Source organism: Balaenoptera borealis, assembly GCF_965194805.1.
Source record: "Balaenoptera borealis genome assembly, chromosome: 14".
Classification (NCBI taxonomy): Eukaryota; Metazoa; Chordata; class Mammalia; order Artiodactyla; family Balaenopteridae; genus Balaenoptera; species Balaenoptera borealis.
In genome coordinates, this window is record NC_138875.1 from 67,143,991 (window position 1) to 67,166,024 (window position 22,034).

The window sequence follows — 22,034 nt, forward strand, 5'->3', positions numbered from 1 at the left end:
GCATCTCCTAATGCTCAGTAGGCCTTGGTCCTGACTCGCTATCTTGTAACTTAGATTTGAAACTTCCACAGAGCGTGGGTTTCAATAATAGCGTAGGAGTGGGGGAAGACCGGGGAAAAGTTGCCACAGAGAAGCCTCAGCACTTCTCAAGTCTCAGTTTCAGAGGATTAGTGTCGTGCAAACCATGCCGTCTGGCCGCAGTGCAGCTAAGTTGGTTATCAACAGTACAAAGAAATACGTGCGCCGCTGGGTTCAAGAGCCGCCGCCATCCAGAGCAGAGCCCCAGCTCCTGCCCCAGGGCCAGCCCGAGCTCTTACCCAGCCTGACAGCTCAGCCCTGCACTCCCCTCTTAATTGCCTCATCGCCTGGGGAAAGAGGGTTGGATTGGAGCCTGAGGGATTGGGCCTAGGTCTGTCTCCAAACTGAGCTCTCAATTAGGATTCAAACCCACCCTGGGAGAGAGAGAGCGAGCGAGCGGTGCTTCAGCTGGAGGTGAGTTTCTTTGGCAGACTTGTTCAAATTAGGAAAAGTCGCATTTCCCCATGTTGGGTATTAGATCCGAGTGTAACGGGCCTTCCAGGCTGGAAACGCGGCTACGTGCTCAGAAAGCCAGGTGGCCAGTGCGGCAGCATTTAAACGCGTACCCGCCTGCACCGGGGCCCTTGCGGTGTAACTTAGACTGTGGCGTCAACCTCCTTAGATTAATGGAGAAATGCTTTAAGCTGTTCCCCCAGGCCTGGAGCCTGATTATTACTCATGGAGGGAGGGGTGCATCAGCTGACAGCCCCAACTGTTCCTGGCCCAGGGTCTGCAGCTGCTCTGTCATCACTTTGGCTGGGAGTTTGGGGCAGGGTGGGGGGGAAGTGTGGAGAGGTCAGTGGATGACCCCTGACTCCTGGGTCAGCCAAGAGTGTCTCCACGCCAGCTGGCCCCATCTGAGATGACGGCCCTGGAAAGGAGTTCTCTGTTGCTGTGTTGAGTGTAAGTTGTACATTTTCCAACATACGTCCTTTTAACTTGGCTAAAACAAGGCTGTGGCAGGACAAGTAGAAAGATCTGAGTCTAACCAAAGATTGCAGCTGCCACTGAGGGCATAATTCTGAGTTAACTTACTCATCAGTGGGCCCAGGCTCTGGTCAGACTCTAACGGTCCCTGCTACGAAGTAGGACGGGCTCTGGGACTGCCCGCGTCTCTTTTCCCACAACTCTCTTACCTTTTAATTTTGCTTAGAAGGAAGAGCTTAAAGAAAGCACTTCTCCATTATTCTAAGACATCCAAGTTACATCACAGGGCCCTCATGCAGAATAGCACATTTAAATGATGCCAAAGAGGACACCTGTCTTTCTAAGCATCTTTCTAGCTTGGAAGGACTGGATACCCAGCTAGTGGGGTTCGTGGGGAATGAGGGCTCCAAACTGCTGTATCCACGCTGGCATTACAGGACATCATGATCATTGGGCTAATACTCTTTCCTGAGGACTTACTTTGTGCCAGGCCACACAGCCTACCTGTCTCACATACATAGTTCTCACAACAGCTCTCTGAGGCTGGTAACCATTATCACCCCCAGTTTACAGATGAGGAAACTGGAGCTTAGAGAGGTCAAGAAACTGGCCCCAGCTCACACAGTAAGTGATGGGGCCGGGATTTGATTTCCAGGTTGACCCCATCACCCACACCTCCAGTGACTAAGCTCTGCTGTCATGTCAAACGTACCCCATCTTTCCCCTTTCTGTTGTCAAGGTCTTTGTTCTCTGCCAAGTAACTGGCCTGTCATTCTGGTGAACTTGTGTCTGTCACTGTGATGTGGTGCCAGTGCATTCAAGTGTTACTTCCCAGGCAGTGTTTGCATTCAGGCTGGAGCTGTCTAGCCAAGACTCCCCTGAAAGGAATACAACAGAAGACATTTAGTTACTTCTCTTGCTCATCAGCAATCCCCCTGTCCACAAGTGCCTGGCCCAAGTTCCTCTTGAAAAGTCACATGCACCAAGGCAAGAGAAAGAACCACTGACCACATGTCGGGAGATGAGGGGAAAACCAGGCACCACATATCCTGTTCCAGTGCTGGCTGCACTGCCAAGGAGATCAGGACCATGGACAGGTCACCTGCCCTTCCTGGGCCTCTGCTTGCCCGCCCAGCAGATAAACAACATCATCATCATCATCACCATATCATCATCGTCATCATCGATGAGAACCTCCCATGTTAGGGCAGGAGGTATGGTCGCGAACAGGCAAACGTGGATCTGCCTCATGGAGCTTGAAGTCCAGAGACTCTTTCTTCTTGTGGTGGAAGCGTCAGTGGGTTTTAAACACCTTTAAGAAGAACCCCCTCTTTTACACCAAAGCAAACTCCTATAGAAAATTCGAGCTTAGGTTGAAGTACAGCCGTCCTCTGATCGGAGTGAGAGAGGACGTTTCCCCATGGGTGGACTCTGTGTTTGAATTTGCTCCCTTCTGAAAGGGCTCTTTCCCCCCAGACTAGAGACTCATTTACTTTGAGATGTCCAGTTGTGCCAGATGAATTAACACCAGCCTGCACCTTGGTTAGTTGCATTGTGCTCTGCAGACATTCCTGTGCCGGGTTCAATTAAAGATCGAACCAGTGAAGTGGGTGAGGAAGTATGCCCAGCTGCCCAGACCTTGTCTCCTACAGAGTTCAAGGCCAGTTGCCTTAGGATGATGGAGACATTAGCTTGCCCAGGCACCCACCAGGATCTCTGGGCGCACCCTCTTGTAATCAGGGTCATGGACTCCTGGGGTGGGAAATGGGCCTGAAGCCCCTCCCTCTCTATCATCATGCCTCAAGTCCCACCCCTACTGTGGCCCGTGTTTGCCCTTCCTCCCTGCTTGCGGGCACGAGAAACTTTGTTCCAGGTACAACTCACCCTCTCTGTTTTTAAGGCGCATGCCACACTGTTTTGAACTCTGCGGCTTGGGCCGCAAGACTCTTCAGTTCTTTTGTCTTTCTAATGAGATGTAGCCCTGTTCACGCAAACCCCTCCCTCCGCTTCCCAGGGCCCTTGCCTACCACATTCTAGCTTCGTTGGTCAGCTGAAACCAGTGTCCTTAACTGGGGTCTGTGAACTAGTAGGTCGAGGGAGGGGGTGTCCACACACGAGTTCTAGAGATTATACTCTGAACCCTCAGATACTGCACTAAAATTTGAGTCTGTGTTTGTGCATCTGGGGAAATGGAAGTTCCATGGTGTTCATATAAGATGCTCATAGGGACTTCCCTGGTGGTCCAGTGAGTAAGACTCTGTGCATGCATGCCGCAACTAACAGTTCACATGCCACAACTGAAAAAGAAGATCCCGCGTGCTGCAGCTAAGTCCTGGCGCAGCCTAAATAAGTAAATAAAAATAAATCTTAAAAAAAAAAAAGCTCATAAAAGGCCCAGGACTCCTACTCTAGGGCCTAAGTGCATCCTCTCCATTGCACATAATTTTTAAGCATCCAAGCATCTTGGCTCAAACACCTAATTTCACAGACGGGGACACCTGACACCCTGAACAGGGAAGAGAGGAGGCCAAGGCCACACAGTGAGAACACGAGGATTCAGTTGCCTTTCCTCACAGTCTGGTGTTCCTTCTGCAGCCCCAGCGCATAGAGCCTTAGAAGAGACTCAGGCCACCAGCAGGAATAAAGCTGGTTCTACTCACACTGGCCACTTCAGTTAAAGTTTTTAAGTATTTTTAAATAGTTTGTTTAGGGCTTCCCTGGTGGCGCAGTGGTTGAGAATCTGCATGACAATGCAGGGGACACGGGTTAAGGCCCTGGTCTGGGAAGATCCCACATGCCGCGGAGCAACTAGGCCCGTGAGCCACAATTACTGAGCCTGCGCATCTGGAGCCCGTGCTCCGCAACAAGAGAGGCCGCGACACTGAGAGGCCTGCGCACCGCGATGAAGAGTGGCCCCCATTTGCCTCAACTAGAGAAAGCCCTCGCAACCCAACACACCCAAAAAAAACAAATAAATAGTTTGTTTAAAAGCTGTATCAGAAAAAATTTATATAGATCCTCAAGAAGATTTAGGGTCACTTACAAAAATACTTTTATTCTATTGCAGGGGTTTTCTATTGCTGTCATAGCAAATTAGCTCAAATTTTATGGCTTATTATCTTACAGTTCTGTTCATTAGAAGTCCAGTCTAATCTCCCTGGGCTAAAATCAAGGTGTCAGCAGAGCTGTGTTCCTCTGGAAACTCTAGAGGAGAATCCATTTCCTTGCCTTTTCCAGTTTCTAGAGGGTACCCGCATTCCTTGGCTTGTGGCCCCTTCCATCCTCAAAGCCAGAAATGTTGCATCTCTGACTCTTCTTCCATAGCCACATGTCCTTCTGACCACATCTGGGAAAAGGTCTCTGCTTTTAAGGATTGGAGTCATTAGACTGGGCCCACCCCAATAATCCAGGATAACCTCCCTGTCTCAAGATCCTTAACCTTAACCACATCTGCACAGCCCTTTTTAACATGTCAGGAAACACAGTCATAGGTTCTTGGAATTAGGGATTAGGATCTTGACATCTGTGGGGTCATTATTCTGCCTCTCAAGGGGTCGTTCACAAAAGGTGCTTTTTGTTAATACTGGAGAAGTCAACAAATTTTTCTTTAAAAGGCCAGATAGCAAGTATTTCAGGCTTTTCAGATAGTGTGGTCTCTGTTGCAACTATTCTGCCCTGCCACTGTGGAGCAAAAGCAGTCGTGGACAAAATGCAAATGAGTGGGAGTGGCTGTGTTCCAATAAAACTTTATTTATAGGAGCAGATGTGTAGGTTAGATTTGGCCCATGGTCATCATTTACAGACCCCTGTTCTATTGGATTCACCAGGCATCGTCTGAGAGAACTTCTGCTCTAGCCAAATTTTCCCTGGGGCTAAAGGGACGAATAAGATGTGTTCTTGGCCTGTGAGGGGCTCTTTCAGTCTGGTGGGGATGAATAGGTGTTAGTAGAGACTCCAAGAGTGACTGGCCCTTGAGGGTAGGGACCAAGGAGCTGCAGGTGCATCCTTCAGAGGAAGTGACCAGGGCTTCTGGGAAGGAATTGCCCAGATTTCACTGAAGAATAAAGCTGGGAGGTCCCGGCCTGAGGAACCAGGATTAAAATCACGGCTCAGGTGTCTGAGGTTTGTGGTTTGGCTGTCTGTACCCGTACACTGGGTGGTTGCATTCTGGTTAAGGGCATGAGCTGAGTAGCTCTTACAGACCTGGGATTCAAAGCTGCGTGACCTTGGACAAGGGTGTCAGCTTCCTCAACTCCAGGAGGGAGACTGGCAAGGTGGTTAGTGGGATCGCGTGTAATGCGTATTTGTTGAATCAAGGGATGCTCGCAAGAGAATAGCTGCTATTGTAATTAGCTCAGAGTTTCCCAGAATGCACTGGGAAAGCCGACCACCGCATCCCTGTGTCTGATTTGCAGACACTCACAAAGAATATAGAGCAAATGCTGTGCTCGTTGACAATTACGATGCTATTAATAGCAGTACTAGTTGTACTAAAACAGGAGGAGTGGTAATGGTTGCTACCCTTTAATTAACATTGCTTATTTGCCAAGAACCATGCTGAGATCTTGATAAGGGTTATCTCAGTCTGCTCCACAACTCTGGGGGAGGAGGCCCATTATTAGCTACATTTTACAAAAGAGCACAGGAGGCTCAGAGAAGACAAGTGACTTGCCTAAGATCACACAGTGGCCAAGGTTGGAGGTGGGACTCAAACCCAAGTTTATGTAACATCAAAGACTGGGTTCTTCCCCAGCCCCTGGCAGCACAAGGATAACAGACTCTTTCTTGTGCCTCCTTCTAGTGTCCAGACAGCAGTGGATTGTAGCGGCAGTGTCAGAAAAGAGACGTAAGTTAACCCTGAGTAGAACTGAGCCAATTACTCCAAAGCCAAAGACGAGCCCCTGGCCCTCTGTGTCCAGTTTGCAGAAGGAACATCCACACCCACCTGGAGAGTTATCCGCAGTGCCCACGAGAGCTCTGACTCCATGGTCATAACATATAGCCCCGGGGATGTACTACTGAACCGTCCAACTTCTCGCAGACAAAGAGAAGCCCATGACTTACCATGCCACTGTCCTCAGACACCGTCAATGGCTCCCCGTTGCCTCAGAAGAGACTTTTAGACTGACATTTGAGCCCTGCACATTCTGACCCTTACTTCCCCCTCCACCTGGGACTCCTGCTTTCCATATCATCCGTGCCTTCCTTACCTGTGTGTGTGCTGTTCCTTCCAGGCCTGCGTAGCCAAGCCCTAACCTTCAAACAAGATGTAGCTCAACTGCCACTACTTGATTCCTTCCCTTATGCCTCCAAGAAGCAAATCAGGGCTCCCTCCTTGTCCTCCTTAGAACCTATCTTGTCTTTATCTACAGCATTGATAATTTTCTTTTATGGTTATTTATATAGATGTCTACTCTGCTAAAATGGGGTCTTGAGGGCAGGGTCAATGTTGGGTTCATGTTTATAGTTCCTTCCCATGGTGCCCGGCATAGAGTGTTCTATAAAACAAACAAATTTGTGTATATATCAATATATAAATTTATTATATATTATATATAATATATATTTGAGTGAATATATCAACCAGAAAATAAAATAATCATTGAATACCCACAGCAATGAGAGTCCCACACAGACCTCTCCCTGTGCTGCTTTCAGAAATAGGGGGCATACAATTAAGTCTCTGTCCCAAAGACATTCCAGCTAAGGTAGGCAAGGAGTTAAGGCCTTCACATTTGACATATTCCATGACCATATCATTTGGTATGAAATTCAGTGCCAAACTTTACTACAAAATTAGAGATACCTCAGCACCTATATTAGAGTGTTTATCTTCCCAAGGAAGAGCAGTGGTTATTAGCACAGGCATTGGAATTGGGTGACCTTAGTCAAGACCCAAGCTGGCCTCCCCAAATCCCGTTACTCTCATCTATGTAAGAGGTGCAGCACCGCTCAGGGACGGTATTGTGAGCACTGATTAAAGTTAGGCATGTCAGCACTTAGCACAATGCCTGGCTCATGCTAAGGGGTGACTGTCTAGTTATTGCTGTTACTGTGGTTGTCATCATGTTGACAACATCTTGCATTCTGGTTCTAGAGATAATGTCTCCATCCTCAGCTCCCAGCCAGAGGGCAGTCTGCAGTCCTGGTTGAGTTGTACTCTGTCCCTGGCCACAGACACGGTGAGGACCCCCTCTCGACAGTCAGCCACCAGCAGCTGTATCCTCAGCCCCAGGTAAGAGTATCTCCCTGCTGCCTCTGGATGACCAATAGCTGAAAGAATCTCAGGCTTTGAAGGTTGCTGTTCAAGTCTTCCATTTCCTCTGTCCTAGACAAGGACAAGCATGGTCCAGTTTGAGGTATGACCCTGCCACTTCCTAGCCGTGTGACTTTAGGCAGACCAGTTACCCTCTCTGAGACTTCACTTCCTCACCTGTAAAAGGAAATATAATTGTATTTACTGCTCCAAACAGGTGAAATGATGAGAATCTAATACAGCCCTCCCTAAAGCACAGTTTTCCAGATGATTTTAAATAGCAGGGGTTGAACATTTTAAAAAATAGCTGTGGATTTATTATAGTTGTTTTCTATCTAAGGCAAATCCTACTAGTTTTCCACTTATAGATAGTTATGGATTTAAATTTTTCTCTATAAACATATTTACTTAAAGTTTTTTGGTTTTGTTTTTCTTTTAATGGGGAGTCCATATAAAGACCGTCAGGCTGGATGATTTCCTCCTCAGAAATTTCAGCTTTGTTTGAATGTCAGAATTTTATATTTTTTTCCTACCATAGAAGGAGACAAATTCAGTCACAGCCTGAGATGGGACCCTCACAAATCTATAGGACTGGCAGCAATAAGTTGCTCCAACAAATGGGCCCCGGGGCTCAGCCTTAGCTGTAGGACTTAAATCCATCTTCCCTCTTGCTTTTCAGCTCCATTCCGCTCAGCTCGTTTGGTTTTCCTTTTCAAGGGCAGCCCTCTTGTAATTAGGAGCTAATGGCCATAAATCAGAAATTATGGATTAAGCAGATGCGTAATTAAGATGAAATGCACACTGCTTGTGTGATAACAGAGGAACCAATGTGATAAGATAGAAAGAAAAATCACAAACTAATGGAGCAAACCCAGACAACCCCTTCCTGACTTGAAACGTGTTTGCTCTGAAGCAGGGAGTTGTCTCTACAAAAAGAAAGGGGTGGAAGTTCACTCCAAGCTTTTGGGCATATTCGGGAAATGACAAATGTCTGGCACGTGTCTGCTGATAATCTTAGGCTGAAAGATTTGATGTCGAAAATATCAAAGGGAGGCTCTGAGAATGGGGTGCATTGGGGGAGTTAATTAAAGCAAGATTATCTGATTACCGCTCTTAATTAAAAACAAAGACCTGTGTGGAGAAAGAGCCATGTCCTCTATGAACTCCGAACGATGAGGACTTTTTCTCTCCTGGTAACTAAATACCTCTGTTTTTCCCCGTCAGCCAATGTATAAGGCAGCAGAAGCAGAACCTGAGGCAGCCAGAGCTGAATGTGAAAGCTCATTAACATAGTACCCAAGTTTCATAACTATAATTATATTAGGGTGCATGATAAGGAATTACACACTGAGTTGTTTGGTACCTATTTGAGTGGGAGGTGGGAGGCTGCAGTGGTTTCAGTACACGGACTGAAGTCAGAGCATCTGGCTTCCAATCCCACATTCGCTCCTCTGAAGCTGCGAGATTTGGGGCAAGTTTTTGGGTTTTTTAAAATAATTTTTATTGGAGTATAGTTGATTCACAATGGTGTGTCAGTTTCAGATGTACAGCAAAGTGAATCTGTTATACATATACATGTATCCACTCTTTTTTGGGTTCTTTTCCCACATAGGTCATTACAGAGTATTCAGTAGAGTTCCCTGTGCTATACAGTAGGTCCTTATTAGTTATCTATTTTATATATAGTAGTGTGTATATGTCAATCCCAATCTCCCAATTTATCCCTCCCCCCCCCACCATTCCCCCCTGGTAACCATAAGTTTGGGGCGAGTTGCTTAACTTCTCTGTTCATGTTTTCTTGTGAGTAGATCATTGTCAGGGTTAATGAGAGGATGCACTCAGAGCCCTAGAAAGAGCTCAAGAAAATTAGCTGCTTTATTAGTGTTGGTATCTATTTGATGCCCAGAGTAACCCCAGGAGACTGATGTCATTACCCCCATGTCGCACAAGAGGGATCTGAGGCCCAGAGATTAGGAAACAACTGATTGAGGCAAAGACGGCCACACCCCAGTTCCTGTAGCTGCGCCTCGGGCAGCGCCTCCAGGCAGCCGTCTCTAGAGCCTAGTACCCCTTATCCTGCCTGCTCCCCCTCCAAGTCCTCAGGCTTGTCCAGCTGCAGTTCAGAGCAGAGGGGCCTGCGGCAAGGACAGCAGTGGGGCAGGAGGCAAGAAGAGACGATAAGCTCCTTGTCAGTTTTCTTCATGTTGGTGTCCCTTGGGCTGGCACACAGATGGTGCTCCATAAATGTTTGTTGAATGAATAGCTGACCATGACATCAACACTTGAGCAGAAATACTAACTGTACTTGGTCACAGCTCATCATTGACTGTGACTCAGGGTCAGAAATTTGCTCCATGTCATTCAGCAAGTAAGTGAAAGAGGCAGGATTTGAACCCAGGTTTTTTTTTGTTGTTGTTGTTGTTTTTTTTTTTTTTTTAGAAATTCACGTTCTTTTATTTATTTATTTATTTATGACCGTGTTGAGTCTTCGTTTCTGTGCGAGGGCTTTCTCTAGTTGCGGCAAGCGGGGACCACTCTTCATCGCGGTGCGCGGGCCTCTCACCATCGCGGCCTCTCTTGTTGCGGAGCACAGGCTCCAGACGCGCAGGCTCAGTAATTGTGGCTCACGGGCCCAGTTGCTCCGTGGCATGTGGGATCTTCCCAGACCAGGGCTCGAACCGGTGTCCCCTGCATTGGCAGGCAGATTCTCAACCACTGCGCCACCAGGGAAGCCCTTGAACCCAGGTTTGAACGCCTCCGAAGCCTGTATTTGTGTTTGCCATACTGCCATGACTGGCTTTTATCCAGGAGGTGGATCACTCACCTGGCAGAGTTTACTGGCAAAGAGCTGGCCCGTTATTAATATTGAAACTGCATAAGGATCCTTATTCAACATTCAACATCCATCCAACAGATATTTATTAAGTGCCTACTGAGTGCCAGATTCCATGGCATTAAGCCCTGAAAATTTTAAGCCCTGTCCTTGGAATACGTTTACAATTTAAAGGTTCTAGAACTTCTGAGTTTGAAGGGACCACCGGATTATTTAGTACAATTCTCTCATTATATAAATGGGAAAAACTGAGGTCTGCAGAGGGAAATATCTTACCTAAGCTTATAGTAAGGATTAACCCAGAGTTCAGATGCCTTGACCTCCAGCTTTATAATCTGTAAATCCTTCTCCCTTTTAAGAACTTAGAATATAACTGAGAAGGCTACAGTCCTCTTGGCCACCACCCCAACCTCAGTTCCCTTCCCAAAGGTATCCATCGTCTTCAGTTTGGCGTGTATCCTTCCACATCTTTCTCTGTGTATTTATAAACATACATGTACTTGTAGCAAATACATACCATTTTTGTGGGCTTTTAAAACACATAAATGGTATGATGTTATTTTATGTATATTATGCCCTACCTGAATTCTTACGAAGTGCTTCTTTCCCTCAACAATATACCGTGGAGATCTCTCCCTATCAGTCCACATAAGTCTATCTCATTCTTTTACATTCCTGCAGAAGATCTTAGAATGATGCCATGGGTTTATTAAACTGCAATCTTCTTGTTTCACTTTTATTTGAGTTCAGGATATTTGCTATTAACCTGTAAGCCTTTAAAAAAAAAAGGCACACATCCTTATGCACGTGGGCAAATGATTCTCTGGGTCAAAGGGAATTTGCATTTTAAACTTGACTAGATGCTACCGGATCATCCGGGCGTTGTTTGTGCGAGGAGGCAGGATAGCATACAAGGCTCCTGTGTGCTCCCGCACTGCCCCCCCCCGCCCCCCGTATTCCCTGGCCCATCACAGGCCTCAAGAAATGAGTCCCTTGGGCATTCCCAAATTTGACTGAGAAAGAAGGTCACTCTAAAAAGAGAAGAGAGAGAGAAAGCAGTCTTCTGCCAAAAAAATCAAAGCATTCCGTGTATTATTTATAAGGGGATGTCAGCTCAAGAGAAATACACCTAAAGCTTTATGATTTCCAGCCCAGGAATCATGCAGCTGCCGCTGATAAATGCAAGAGCTTTTGGTGACGGAGACGCTAAATGACCTCCGTGGCCCCGGGGAGGAAGTTCATGAGCTTGGTGGTGGCAGCCACGCCTGGCTCAGGAGCCTCTCTTGACGGCCGGCTGCAGGTGGTGCCAGGGCGTCCAGGGCTGGTATGCTCTCCCCGGCCCTGCAGGGTGCCTGGCCTTTGCCTCCTGCCCTCCAGGCCATTGCCCTGCCGGAAGAGTGCTCCAGGAAGGGCTTCTCTCCTCTCCCCTCTGGGCCTCACAGCACCTTGGGCTTTCCAAGGCAGGTCCAAGCCCCATTTCTGTCTAGACCCCCATCCCCACGTCCCACGGAACCCCAGCCTTGGTCACTCACACACTTCTGCAGGGTCCACGCACTGAGGGGCATTAATTGAACCAGCTGTTCAGATGCTGATGTCTTATCACTGGTCCGTTGCTTCTTTTCATTTTACTGGACAGTTACTCCAAACCATCCTGACTTTCCTCCGGCCCTGATTCCTCACTCTAAGGAGACACCCTAAACTCCTGGTTCATTCAAAGAAAAGAAAATCATGGTCTGAACTTCTGTGGTGTCTATAAATCCATCTCTCTCTGCCCTCGTCTTCCCTCTGGTCTCAGAAGATAAGATCCAGTCCTGTTCAAGTCGAATCCGTATCCCGCTGCCCCCTCTCCCGTGCAGCGCGCAGCACCCCCTCTCTCTCCTGCGTCCTCAGCTTCTGCCTTTCTGCTTGTCCTTCCTCCACAGGTTATAAGCACCTGCGGGTCCTCCCCGTTCTAACTGTGTCCCCACCCATCACCTTTCCCTTCCCTTTGGAGCCAGGCTTCAAAGCAAGGTCCACATGCACCGTCTTCACTCACCTCACATTTCTGCCTCACTTTCCTCCAGCCCTGAGCCTGCCCCCGCCACTGAACTGAAACTTTTCTCACCGTGTCAGCGGCTCCCAAAGGGACACACCAGGGGACATTCTCCAGTCTTGATCTTTTTCTGGACTTCTCTCCTGCACTGGCCTCTGTCAGACACTTTTCAAAACTCCCTGCCTGCCTGGCCTTGTAGCTGTTTCTGCTCCTTGGCGCGCCCCAGACTTCTCCCCAGCCCGGCCAGTGTGCTGGGGATCACAGGATGCTGCGCTCACCTGCTGTTTTTCTCTCCACCTGGTCCCAGGCAATCCTCTTGTGATTTTAGCTCCCTCACCGTAAGCGGATGACCCCCAAATCTAGCCCTCCAGCTCTTACGTTCTCCCAGGTTTCAAACGCGTATATCATATCTAACCGCCTACCTTTAGAAGCTCGCCACCTGGATGTCTCCCTGGTGTCTGAACCCAGCGTATCCAAGAGGAGACTCCTCCCTTTCCCCCACCAATGTCATCCGTATCATTTGGTGGTTCTGTCATCCACAAAGCCACCCAAGCTGGCGCCCTCGACTCATCTGAGGCTCTCATCCCTCTCGCTCATCCCCATTCAGCTGATCCCTAAATCTTGTTTATTCTGCCCCTCCCCGCTTTAAGCAAATGCTTTTTTTTTTGGGCTGGGCTGTGCGGCATGTGGGATCTTACTTCCCCAACCTGGGATCGAACCCACGTCCCCTGTAGTGGAAGCATGGAGTCTTAACCTCTGGACCACCAGGGAAGCGGCCAAGCAAATACTCTTGACCCTTTTTACTTCTCTCCATCCTCACTGTCAGCACCTTGAAGTCAGGCTACCATCATTTCTGTTCTAGACTCTGGCAAAGACCTTCCAACCCCACCCTCCTCTAGTCCCTCCTCTGAGCTTCAGCCAGGATGATCTCTCTCAAATGAAAATCTGGTTTCTTCGGTGGCTTCCCGTCACCTACAGCAGGAGTCAGCCAACTACCACCCACAGGCAAAATATGGCCCTTGACCTGCTTTTGTAAATAAAGTTTTATTGGATCAACAGCCATGCTCTTGTTTTTTTAAAATTTTACATATTGTTTATGACTGCCTTTGCATTATGATGGCAAAATCGAGTAGCTGCAACAGAGATCGTATGGCCCCAAAGCCAAAAATATATGCTATCTGTCCTTTATAGAAAACCTTTTGTGACCTCTGCCTTACAGGATAGAACAGGATGGAATTCAAGCACCTTAGTGGGCTTCCGGTGCCCTCTGTGACCTGGCTCTTGTCTGCCTCTCTGGTCTCATTTCCCTGTATCTTTTCTTCATGCTTTGTGCCCCAAACGGTTTATGTTACTCCCTCATACGCTGTGTTGTTTCCCACCCTTGGTCCTGTGTCCATGGTTTTTGCTCTGACTGGACCCCCTTCCCATGTTTCTTCACTTTATGAACTCTTATTTGTGACTCAGCTCAAGTGTCACCTACCTCAGGAGACTTCACCGACTCCCTGGCTGGGTCACATGCCCCTCTGCCGTGGTTCTGCAGACCCCATGATTCCCTCTCCCATAGCACTTTCCATAATACGTTAGGATCATCTGTTCGGGTGTCTGTCTCCCTCATTGGCTGTGAACCATTTAAGGACATAAGCTTTCTCTTTTCCTTCTTACCTCAGCACCCACCATGGTGTCTAGCACATAGTAGGTGCTCAATAAACATGCATTGAGCAAATAAATGACCAGTGGATGGAAGTTAGATGGCCTCTCTAATCACTCTGATAGGGTGATTAGAAGGATGACGCTGATATGAAGAGCCAAGTGTGGCTTTGCCGGACGGGGTAACTGTCTTGTATCACAGAGCAAGTTGCTAGCAGCATGGAACAAGAATTTTTGGAATATAGTGGGGGAACCTGATGGTCTGGGGCTCCCTCTGTTGGGGGGAGGGATGGGGAGTGTTCAAGTGTTTGGGATCCCCATTTGGTAGCCTTGGGAAGTCCAAATAAAATTGTATGTATCCTGGTCAGAGACTTTATTTATCCCTCAATTTCAATGACCGATCTGTCACCACATAATTAGAGATGCTGTGATTTGAATTTATTACCAAACATGGCTCTGCACTGTTGCTATTGGACTTGTACCATATTGCAGTGTGAGCGTGGAGATTATTGTATAAATTATTCTCACTCACATAATCATCGTGATTTTAATTACTGTGTAATCTTCGCTAATTACTGTTGTACGTATCATTTGCTTTGGTACTGATTTAACACAACTGCTTTTCATTTGGCTAAAAGACGGCATTACAACTTTTCCTTTTTCAGGGAAAAATTTGCTTTCTGTAAACATTTGCAGCCCCATACTCTTGGCTTGTGGTTCTTAGTTTAAAAGCAAAAGAGGGACTTCCCTGGTGGCACAGGGGATAGGACTCCGTGCTCCCAATGCAGGGGGCCGGGGTTCGATCCCTGGTCAGGGAACTAGATCGCACAGGCATGCTGCAACTGAGAGTTCGAGTGCCCCAACTAAGGCGCCCGAGCCACAACCAAGACCCCGTGCTACAAACAAGACCCTGCTCAACCATATAAATAAATTTTTTTAAAAAAGCAAAAGATTTAGACACCACCATCCTCCTTTGATCAGCCCCCGTGGATTTTTATGTAGGATAAGGCTGGCTTGAATCAGTAAAAAGGTCTAAACTATAGGGGGTTTTTCGTTTGTTTTTTTGTCTTTTTTTTGGCTGCGTTGGGTCTTTGCTGCTGCGCACGGTCTTTTCTCTAGTTGCGGCGAGCGCGGACCACTCTTTGTTGCGGTGCGCGGGCTTCTCATTGCGGTGGCTTCTCTTGTTGCGGAGCACGGGCTCTAGGTGCGAGGGCTTCAGTAGTTGTGGCACACGGGCTCAGTAGTTGTGGCTCGCGGGCTCTAGAGTGCAGGCTCAGTAGTTGTGGCACACAGGCTTAGTTGCTGGGCAGCATGTGGGATCTTCCCAGACCAGGGCTTGAACCTGTGTCCCCTGCATTGGCAGGCGGATGCTTAACCACTGAGCCACCTGGGAAGCCCTAAGATATTGTCTTTCAAATAAAGTTGTATTACTTTCAAGGAAATGCAATTACTCTACTGCAGAAGTGGGGGCCAAGGATGGGTCCATGTGAGACCTGCTTAAATGATTAGATAAGACTCGTTTGTAATTAGTTCATTAATTATGTAAATGTGAATGGATGATACTTGGTGTTAAAAACAGCTTGTTCTCAAAGTAGGTTAAGCATCCGACTGCTAATCTTATTTCAATAGCACATCTATTTACTGGTCTCTGCATTCTTAGAACCAGAGCTCAGGATCATTTTAATCCATCCTGAATGTACTTAATGAATGAGCCTCTCATGAAAATGGTTTTATGTCTTCCTAGGACAAAAGGGTTCTTTTCAGTTTTATCAGTATTAAGAAGATTAGTGCGCAAGATGTGGAAGCTGGAAGCATGGAAATTTTCAATGCAAACATACTAACCATGGACCCAAGGCCTGAGCAAGTGAGGAGCCGAAGTCTGGCTCTGTCCGGGGTTTATCTCTGGAGCCAGCATCACTCTTGGACAGGCTTCCGTGGGAAGGAGGGCTGTTTTCTATCCAGAGCTCCAGGTCTTATACGATAGATCTGCAGATCTTTCAGGAATTTTGAGGCTCACCTAAGTTAGATGCAAGTTTGCATAAAACCATTTGGATTAATCACTGATAGTTCAGAACATTCTTGTAGTATCTGTGGTTCTCTAACTGAGCTAGACTTTTGTTAAGTAAACTTATCAAAACATACATACTGGAAACTGCATCTTTTGAAACTTTCAAAAATTGGTCTTACCTTTGTAATAACTACCAAAATCGAAACCAGACCATTGCTAGCCCCCTAACACCTTCTTGTATCTGGTCCAGTCGTGACCTCCTCCTTACTCAAAGGTAACCACCATCCTAATTTCTGCTCTGAATTTAGATAAGCCTATTTTTTGAACTCTCCAATGCCTTTAAGTTTAAATTTAGCTTTTCTGTTTTTCCTAAGTAGCAGTTTCCTCTGATACAAGCTAGACTATCAAGCTGGATGCTGAGTGAGACTTTTCTACTCCTTTTGCTCAGTAAACATTTCTTCCTTAGTTTCCATGCCCAGGAGGACATGAAGGGTCACTCGTACTTCCCTCCAGTCATACATGGGTGAACTGCCTTCCCCTCTAGACTATAAGCTTCTTGAATGCGAGGTTTATTCACCTCAGTGTCAGCAGCAGCTGGCGTCATGGCACTCAACAAATGATTCTGAATGGCTAGAAGGAGGAGTGGATGGATGGGTAACTTCCGTTCGCTTAAAGCTGCATTTTTATGATGAACTGGGTGCTGTTATGAATAAGTCAGAGATTTTATGTGGTTATTGCCATTGTACAGTACTCAGCTGAGCTAATGTCTATGCATAGAAAGTGAAAGAAAGCATTGAAAATTTATTTAAAATCTGTTGAACCCAAGTTGAATCTCTAATCCGATTTGATTACTTTACATACCCAGTTTGTTCTTTCAGGACATTGTGGAGGTTGTTATCAGAGGGCAGGCTCAAGTTTGAGAGCCAGTACTTTCCCGTCTCATCAGATTGTGAACGCCGGAGGCTCTCTCCGTCTCTGTTTTTCCAGGGGGACAATGAGGGATTCGAACCAAATGTGGTTCCAGCTCCCTCTCAATTCTGAAGTTGATAAAATTCTCTAGAAATAAAACCAGGCTTTGGATTGGGTTTCGACATAGGAGGAATCCCCTCTAGGTTGTGTACTGGAAGTTGGTTTTGAATCTCTTGGTTTGAATCTCAGAGAAGTGGGTTTGGCTGACCCGTAAGTGGGGCTGCTGGGGTCTGAATGAAGCAGCCGGATGAGGCAGATGGAGCCTTTTGTCCCCTCTTTCTTCATTCCCACGATCCCTCATCTTTCTATTCCTCCATTCCTTCACTCTTTCCACTCCACGCCCTTCCCTTAAGGGACTCTTCTAGATCCTGGGAATTCACAGAAGAAAAATACAGTCTAGTTCAGAATTAACAGTCTTGTTGGGAGTTATAAACAAGTAAGCAAACAATTATAGGATAGAGGCTGGGGGAGCACAGGGGCTGTAGGAACCAGAGGAGACCCCTAACCCAGCCTGGCAGGTGGGCGAAGGCTTCTGGAGGTGGCTGCAGTGGGGCTGAACATGGAAGGGCGAGTAAAAATGTTTGCTTTTCTTTCTTTTTTTTTTTTTTTTATCACTCAGTAGAATCACCCGTAAAGTGTCCTTTCCTTCCCCTTTCCCTCTCTCTCTCCTTCTTTCTTCTTCTCCTTCTTTTTTTTTTTTTTAAACAATGAAGGTGTCTGGGCACCATCAACTCTGCTAGCCTCCACCTTAATTTGACAATGGTTTTTTTTTTATATTGACTTGATTTCTATCTTTACCTTCCTCTCTACTTCTGTCTATATCTAAACACATTTTTTTATGCCCAACAACGTGAAAGTAAGTTGAAAACATCATGACAGTTCTCCTTAAGATAAGTTTCACATCTTTATCCTGCGAAGAAGGACGTTTCCTAACTATTTGCACCATTATTGCAGCTAAAAAAATGAACAAATCCACTGTATCATCCAAGATACCAACATTCATATTAACCCAATTGTTCTGAAGTTGTATCACTGTACTTTTTGAAAGAAGAATCCTATTAAGGGCACTCATTGCATCTCGTTGTTTTGTTTCTTTGGGTCTCTCTTTTAGAAAAAAGTAAATAGACTATTTTTTTAGAGAAGGTTTAGACTTACAGAAAAATTGAGCTGAAAGAACAGAGCGTCCGTATTCCCCCGTCTCTGTCTTCCTACCCTCAGTTTCCCCTCTTATTAACATCTTCCATTAGTTCTTATTCTCTTTTAAACTAGAATGGTCCCCTTACCTCCCCGCCCCCATTGAAACTGATTTTTTTGGTAGAGTTTCAGGCATGATTCTGATGGCAACTCTGTTCAAAACCCACTGGTCCTAGTACCTGGTGGCCAGTAAGAATGTGTGGGTGAGACAAGGCAAATTCTGGTGACCCACAGGAGATACGTGGGCAGGTGTCCACTGAGGGCAGTTAATGGGTCATTTTTTTTAAGTGTCAAGGACTCAGCACCTGCTTAAGATCAGAGGAAACAGCACGCAAGGCTTAAGAGTTATCTTGCCTCATAAAAACATTATACTATAGGGAATATAGGGTATTTACAGAGTCTACTTCCTGACTCAAGTCTCTGCACCTTCAGGCCAGAAATAACCAGGCGGAGGGCCTCTCTGCTGCTTATTCCACAGCTTTCCTGCTTGCCATCAAGCAGGCCTCCCTGGGCATCACACCCCCGTGGCCTCCTCCTTGCTTCAAGTCTTTCCCTTCAGCCGAGTGGCCTTTCTAAGCCCTAGTGTCTCTGCCTGTGAAATGTAGACATCAGCCCTTGCTGGTCCAGGGTTTTGAATAAGCTAATAGCTGGCAGGAGGGCTCTTCTACTTGGGGTGTCTTCCTCAACCCCTCCCACCACCAGATCCTACCCCTCTTCCGAAAGCCTGACTGCACCCTGCCGCCTCCAGAAAGGCTGTGCCCTCAGGCCGCAGCCCCTCGCCTCTCCCTTGCCAGCCTCCTGCCACGTTTTACACTCCACGGTTCACGGTGTACCTGGAGTTGCTCGCACTGCTGACCCTTCTGCATGGGTTGATCCAGTGTCCACACCCACAGTGTACCCTCCGAAAGGCTGAGGCAGCCCGTCTCCTTCTATGAGGAGCTTAGCTGAGCGTTGCATTGGTATAGAGTCAGTGAGACTGAGGTGAGAGCCTTGGCTCTGCTCCTTCCTCTCCATCTGCCCTCTGAGCCTCCATTTCTTCCTCTGTAGAATGGAACAGTCAAAGGCAATAGCGGGCAGCAGAGTAGAGTGTTCAGGACACGTGAATCCCGAAGCTGGATTCCTTAGTTTAAATTCATGTTTCTCCCGTTTATTCCATGACAAATTACTTATCCTTCCTGAGCCTCATTTGTGAAATAGGAAGATTATAAGAGTTGCTGACTTAGAGGACTGTCATGAAGATAAAATTGAATAACGTCTGCAAAGCCTAAAGGCGCAATATACAGTGGCTCTTGTGATGCAGAATTCACCTGCACACTCTAGGGACTTAATAAATGTCTCGTGTTTCCTACCGCATCAGGCACAGTTTTGGGCACCATGTCAGCTTCTATTACAGACCATCAACTGCTATGTTGGACTCGGTTCCAGTACCTTCAGGCCATCTTCAAAGGACATCTGGTTTCCCATCCAGGCCTCGATGTTAAAGAACATCGATACATTTTTAATTTCCTCTTTAATTTCAGGGTGTCGATGCAGAATTGAGGGGGGGTGATAGCATGTCTTTTGGGATGATTCATGGCGTCATTAAATCTGCATCGAGTTTCCTGTAGTTACTGTTGGCTCAGGCTCTGCTCAGACTCAGACCTGGGAATTCTGGTTTTTATTGTGTGACCGTGACTAATGCCAGTGAAGCCAGTGTCTCCCTGACTTGGGCCTCTCTCTGTTTTACTCATTGTGTCTCAGTGGATTTTGAGCAATGTATGTGTGTAGACATGAGTTCAAGTGGTTGAGGTTTCCTCTTAGCTTTCTACCTGGGGGGTGTGTGATGTTGTGGAAGGACAAAGCAATGGCTTCAGATCTGGCCAGCCAGGGTTCAGATCCAGACCCTGCCACTGAGCAGTGTGAGCCTCGAGCAGATGGCTTCTCACTGGTGAGCCTCAGTTTCCTCATCTGCAAGATGGGGTGATCATCCACATTCTGATGAGATGATATATACAAAGTACATGCATTTTTTTCTTCACCCAGTATTCATGGAATGTCTACTGCTATGGCAGGCACTAGAGAGAAAACAAAGGAGCCGCATTCACAGGATGGCCTGTCAGGGGAGGGGGTGTGGCCCAACTTGGAGACACGTGTGTCAGCAGCTGGCTTGCTCTGAGGCTGAACAGACCACTTGGGTATCCTCACCCCTTTTCTGTGCTGCTCAGAGCAGGCTCGGACATAGGAATTGTTTATTCTTGAACATCTGCCCTCAATCCTCAATCTAATCTAACCTAATGGGAGGGGCCATTAATTGAAAAACAATCATTAAGATTTTAAACATATATTTATTAGTAGTAATGTTTTGAAATGAATAAGTAATATATATGCAAGTTCAATTGCACCAGAATCCACCTGGCATGAAGAGCTGGGGGCAGGTGGAGGTGTACATGGGCTACGCTCATGTTTACTGACTGTCCCGATGACGTACGTTGTCTCTGTGAGGTTGGGAGTCACTGTTCCCACTGTCACAGCGAGGCTTCACAAGGTACCTGGCTAGGAAGGGACAGAGCTAGGATTTGAACCCAGGCCTGACTGCTTCCTGAAGCCCGGATTCTTAGCCTTGCAGGTTAGAAAGAGTAAAAATTCCAGCATTTCTGCATGATCATATCCTGATTTATCTAATAAGCCTTCATACATGTTGAGCCACCAATACTTAGAGAAAAAGAAATAAAAGGAATCCAAATTGGAAAAGAAGTAAAACTGTCACTGTTTGCAGGTGACATGATACTACACATAGAAAATCCTAAAGATGCTACCAGAAAACTACTAGAGCTCATCAATGAATTCAGTAAAGTTGCAGGATATAAAATTAATACACAGAAATCTCTTGCATTCCTATACACTAACAATGAAAGATCAGAAAGAGAAGTTAAGGAAACAATCCCATTTACCATTGCCTCAAGAAGAATAAAATACCTAGGAATAAACCTACCTAAGGAGACAAAAGACCTCTACTCTGAAAACTATAAGATGCTGATGAAAGAAATGGAAGACAACACGAACAGATGGAAAGATATATCATGTTCTTGGATTGGAAGAGTCAATATTGTCAAAAAGACTGTACTACCCAAGGCAATCTACAGATTCAGTGCAATCCCTATTAAACTACCAATGGCATTTGTCACAGAACTAGAGCAAAAAAATTTTAAATTTATATGGAAACACAAAAGACCCCAAATAGCCAAAGCAATCTAGAGAAAGAAAGACGGAACTGGAGGAATCAGACTCCCTGACTTCAGATTATACCACAAAGCTACAGTATTCGTATATATTCTTTTGTTCATCAATTCACTTAATGGACATTTATCAGATGCCTACTATGCACCAGAGGACTCAAGGTCCACTCATTCATCCAACACATATTTAGTGAGCACCTACTATGTGCTAGGGCTCTGGCACTCCACTCATTCTCTCAACAGATGTTTACTGAATGCCTACTGTGTGCCCAGACACTGTTCTAGGCACAGGAGTAGAGCAGTGAATGCAACAGACAAAAACTCTTGCCCTCCTGGAGCTCTTTCTTATCTCCGCAACATTGCAGGGTTGACCTGGTTTCCCCCCATTGTACAGCTGAAGAAACTGAGGCCTAGAGAAGTTAGGTGACTATCCCAAGGCAAGTGAGTGGCTAGTGAGTGGCAGAACCAGACTAGACTCCAGGGGACAGATGTTACCTGGTAAGGTGACATCGGAGACACTGTTAACCCTGTATCACATCACAGAGTGTGGAGGAAGTTTCCAGAGAAGGGTGCTGCTGGCTGTGGGGTTGGAACCCCACCTCTGCTACTCCCAACTGTGTGTGCCACCCCGCCTCACTGTGCCCGGAGCTCACAACTCCTACCCCCCAGGGTGGCCGTCGAGGTTATAAACGGACGTGGCGGTCAGCTCCGTGCAGGCAGGTGGCCCACCCGCTTGTTCTCCCTTGTACCCATGGCAGCAGCACGGCGCCCAGCACACAGTAGGTGCTCAGCCAGGGGTAACTGTTTCGGGCCCAGCCTGGAGCCTGGGCGGCTGGATGCCCAGGAATGCTGCTGGCTCCTTATCAGGCAGGTAT

The 22,034-nt window shown here is 46.8% G+C and overlaps 1 protein-coding gene across 3 annotated transcripts in view; it reads left to right on the plus strand.

Annotated features, from left to right (window-relative positions):
* MYO18B (myosin XVIIIB) overlaps positions 1-22,034 on the plus strand; it is a gene marked incomplete at its 5' end in the record, with an annotated part of 221,140 nt that overhangs the window by 191,639 nt on the left and 7,467 nt on the right. For 2 of the 3 annotated variants that reach the window (XM_082355033.1, XM_082355031.1), the window contains 2 exons: positions 5,807-5,851; positions 7,103-7,240. In XM_082355033.1, the coding sequence (XP_082211159.1) occupies positions 5,807-5,851; positions 7,103-7,240 (183 nt within the window). The remainder of the gene's footprint in view (positions 1-5,806; positions 5,852-7,102; positions 7,241-22,034) is intronic. The other variant, XM_082355032.1, reaches the window with a different exon arrangement.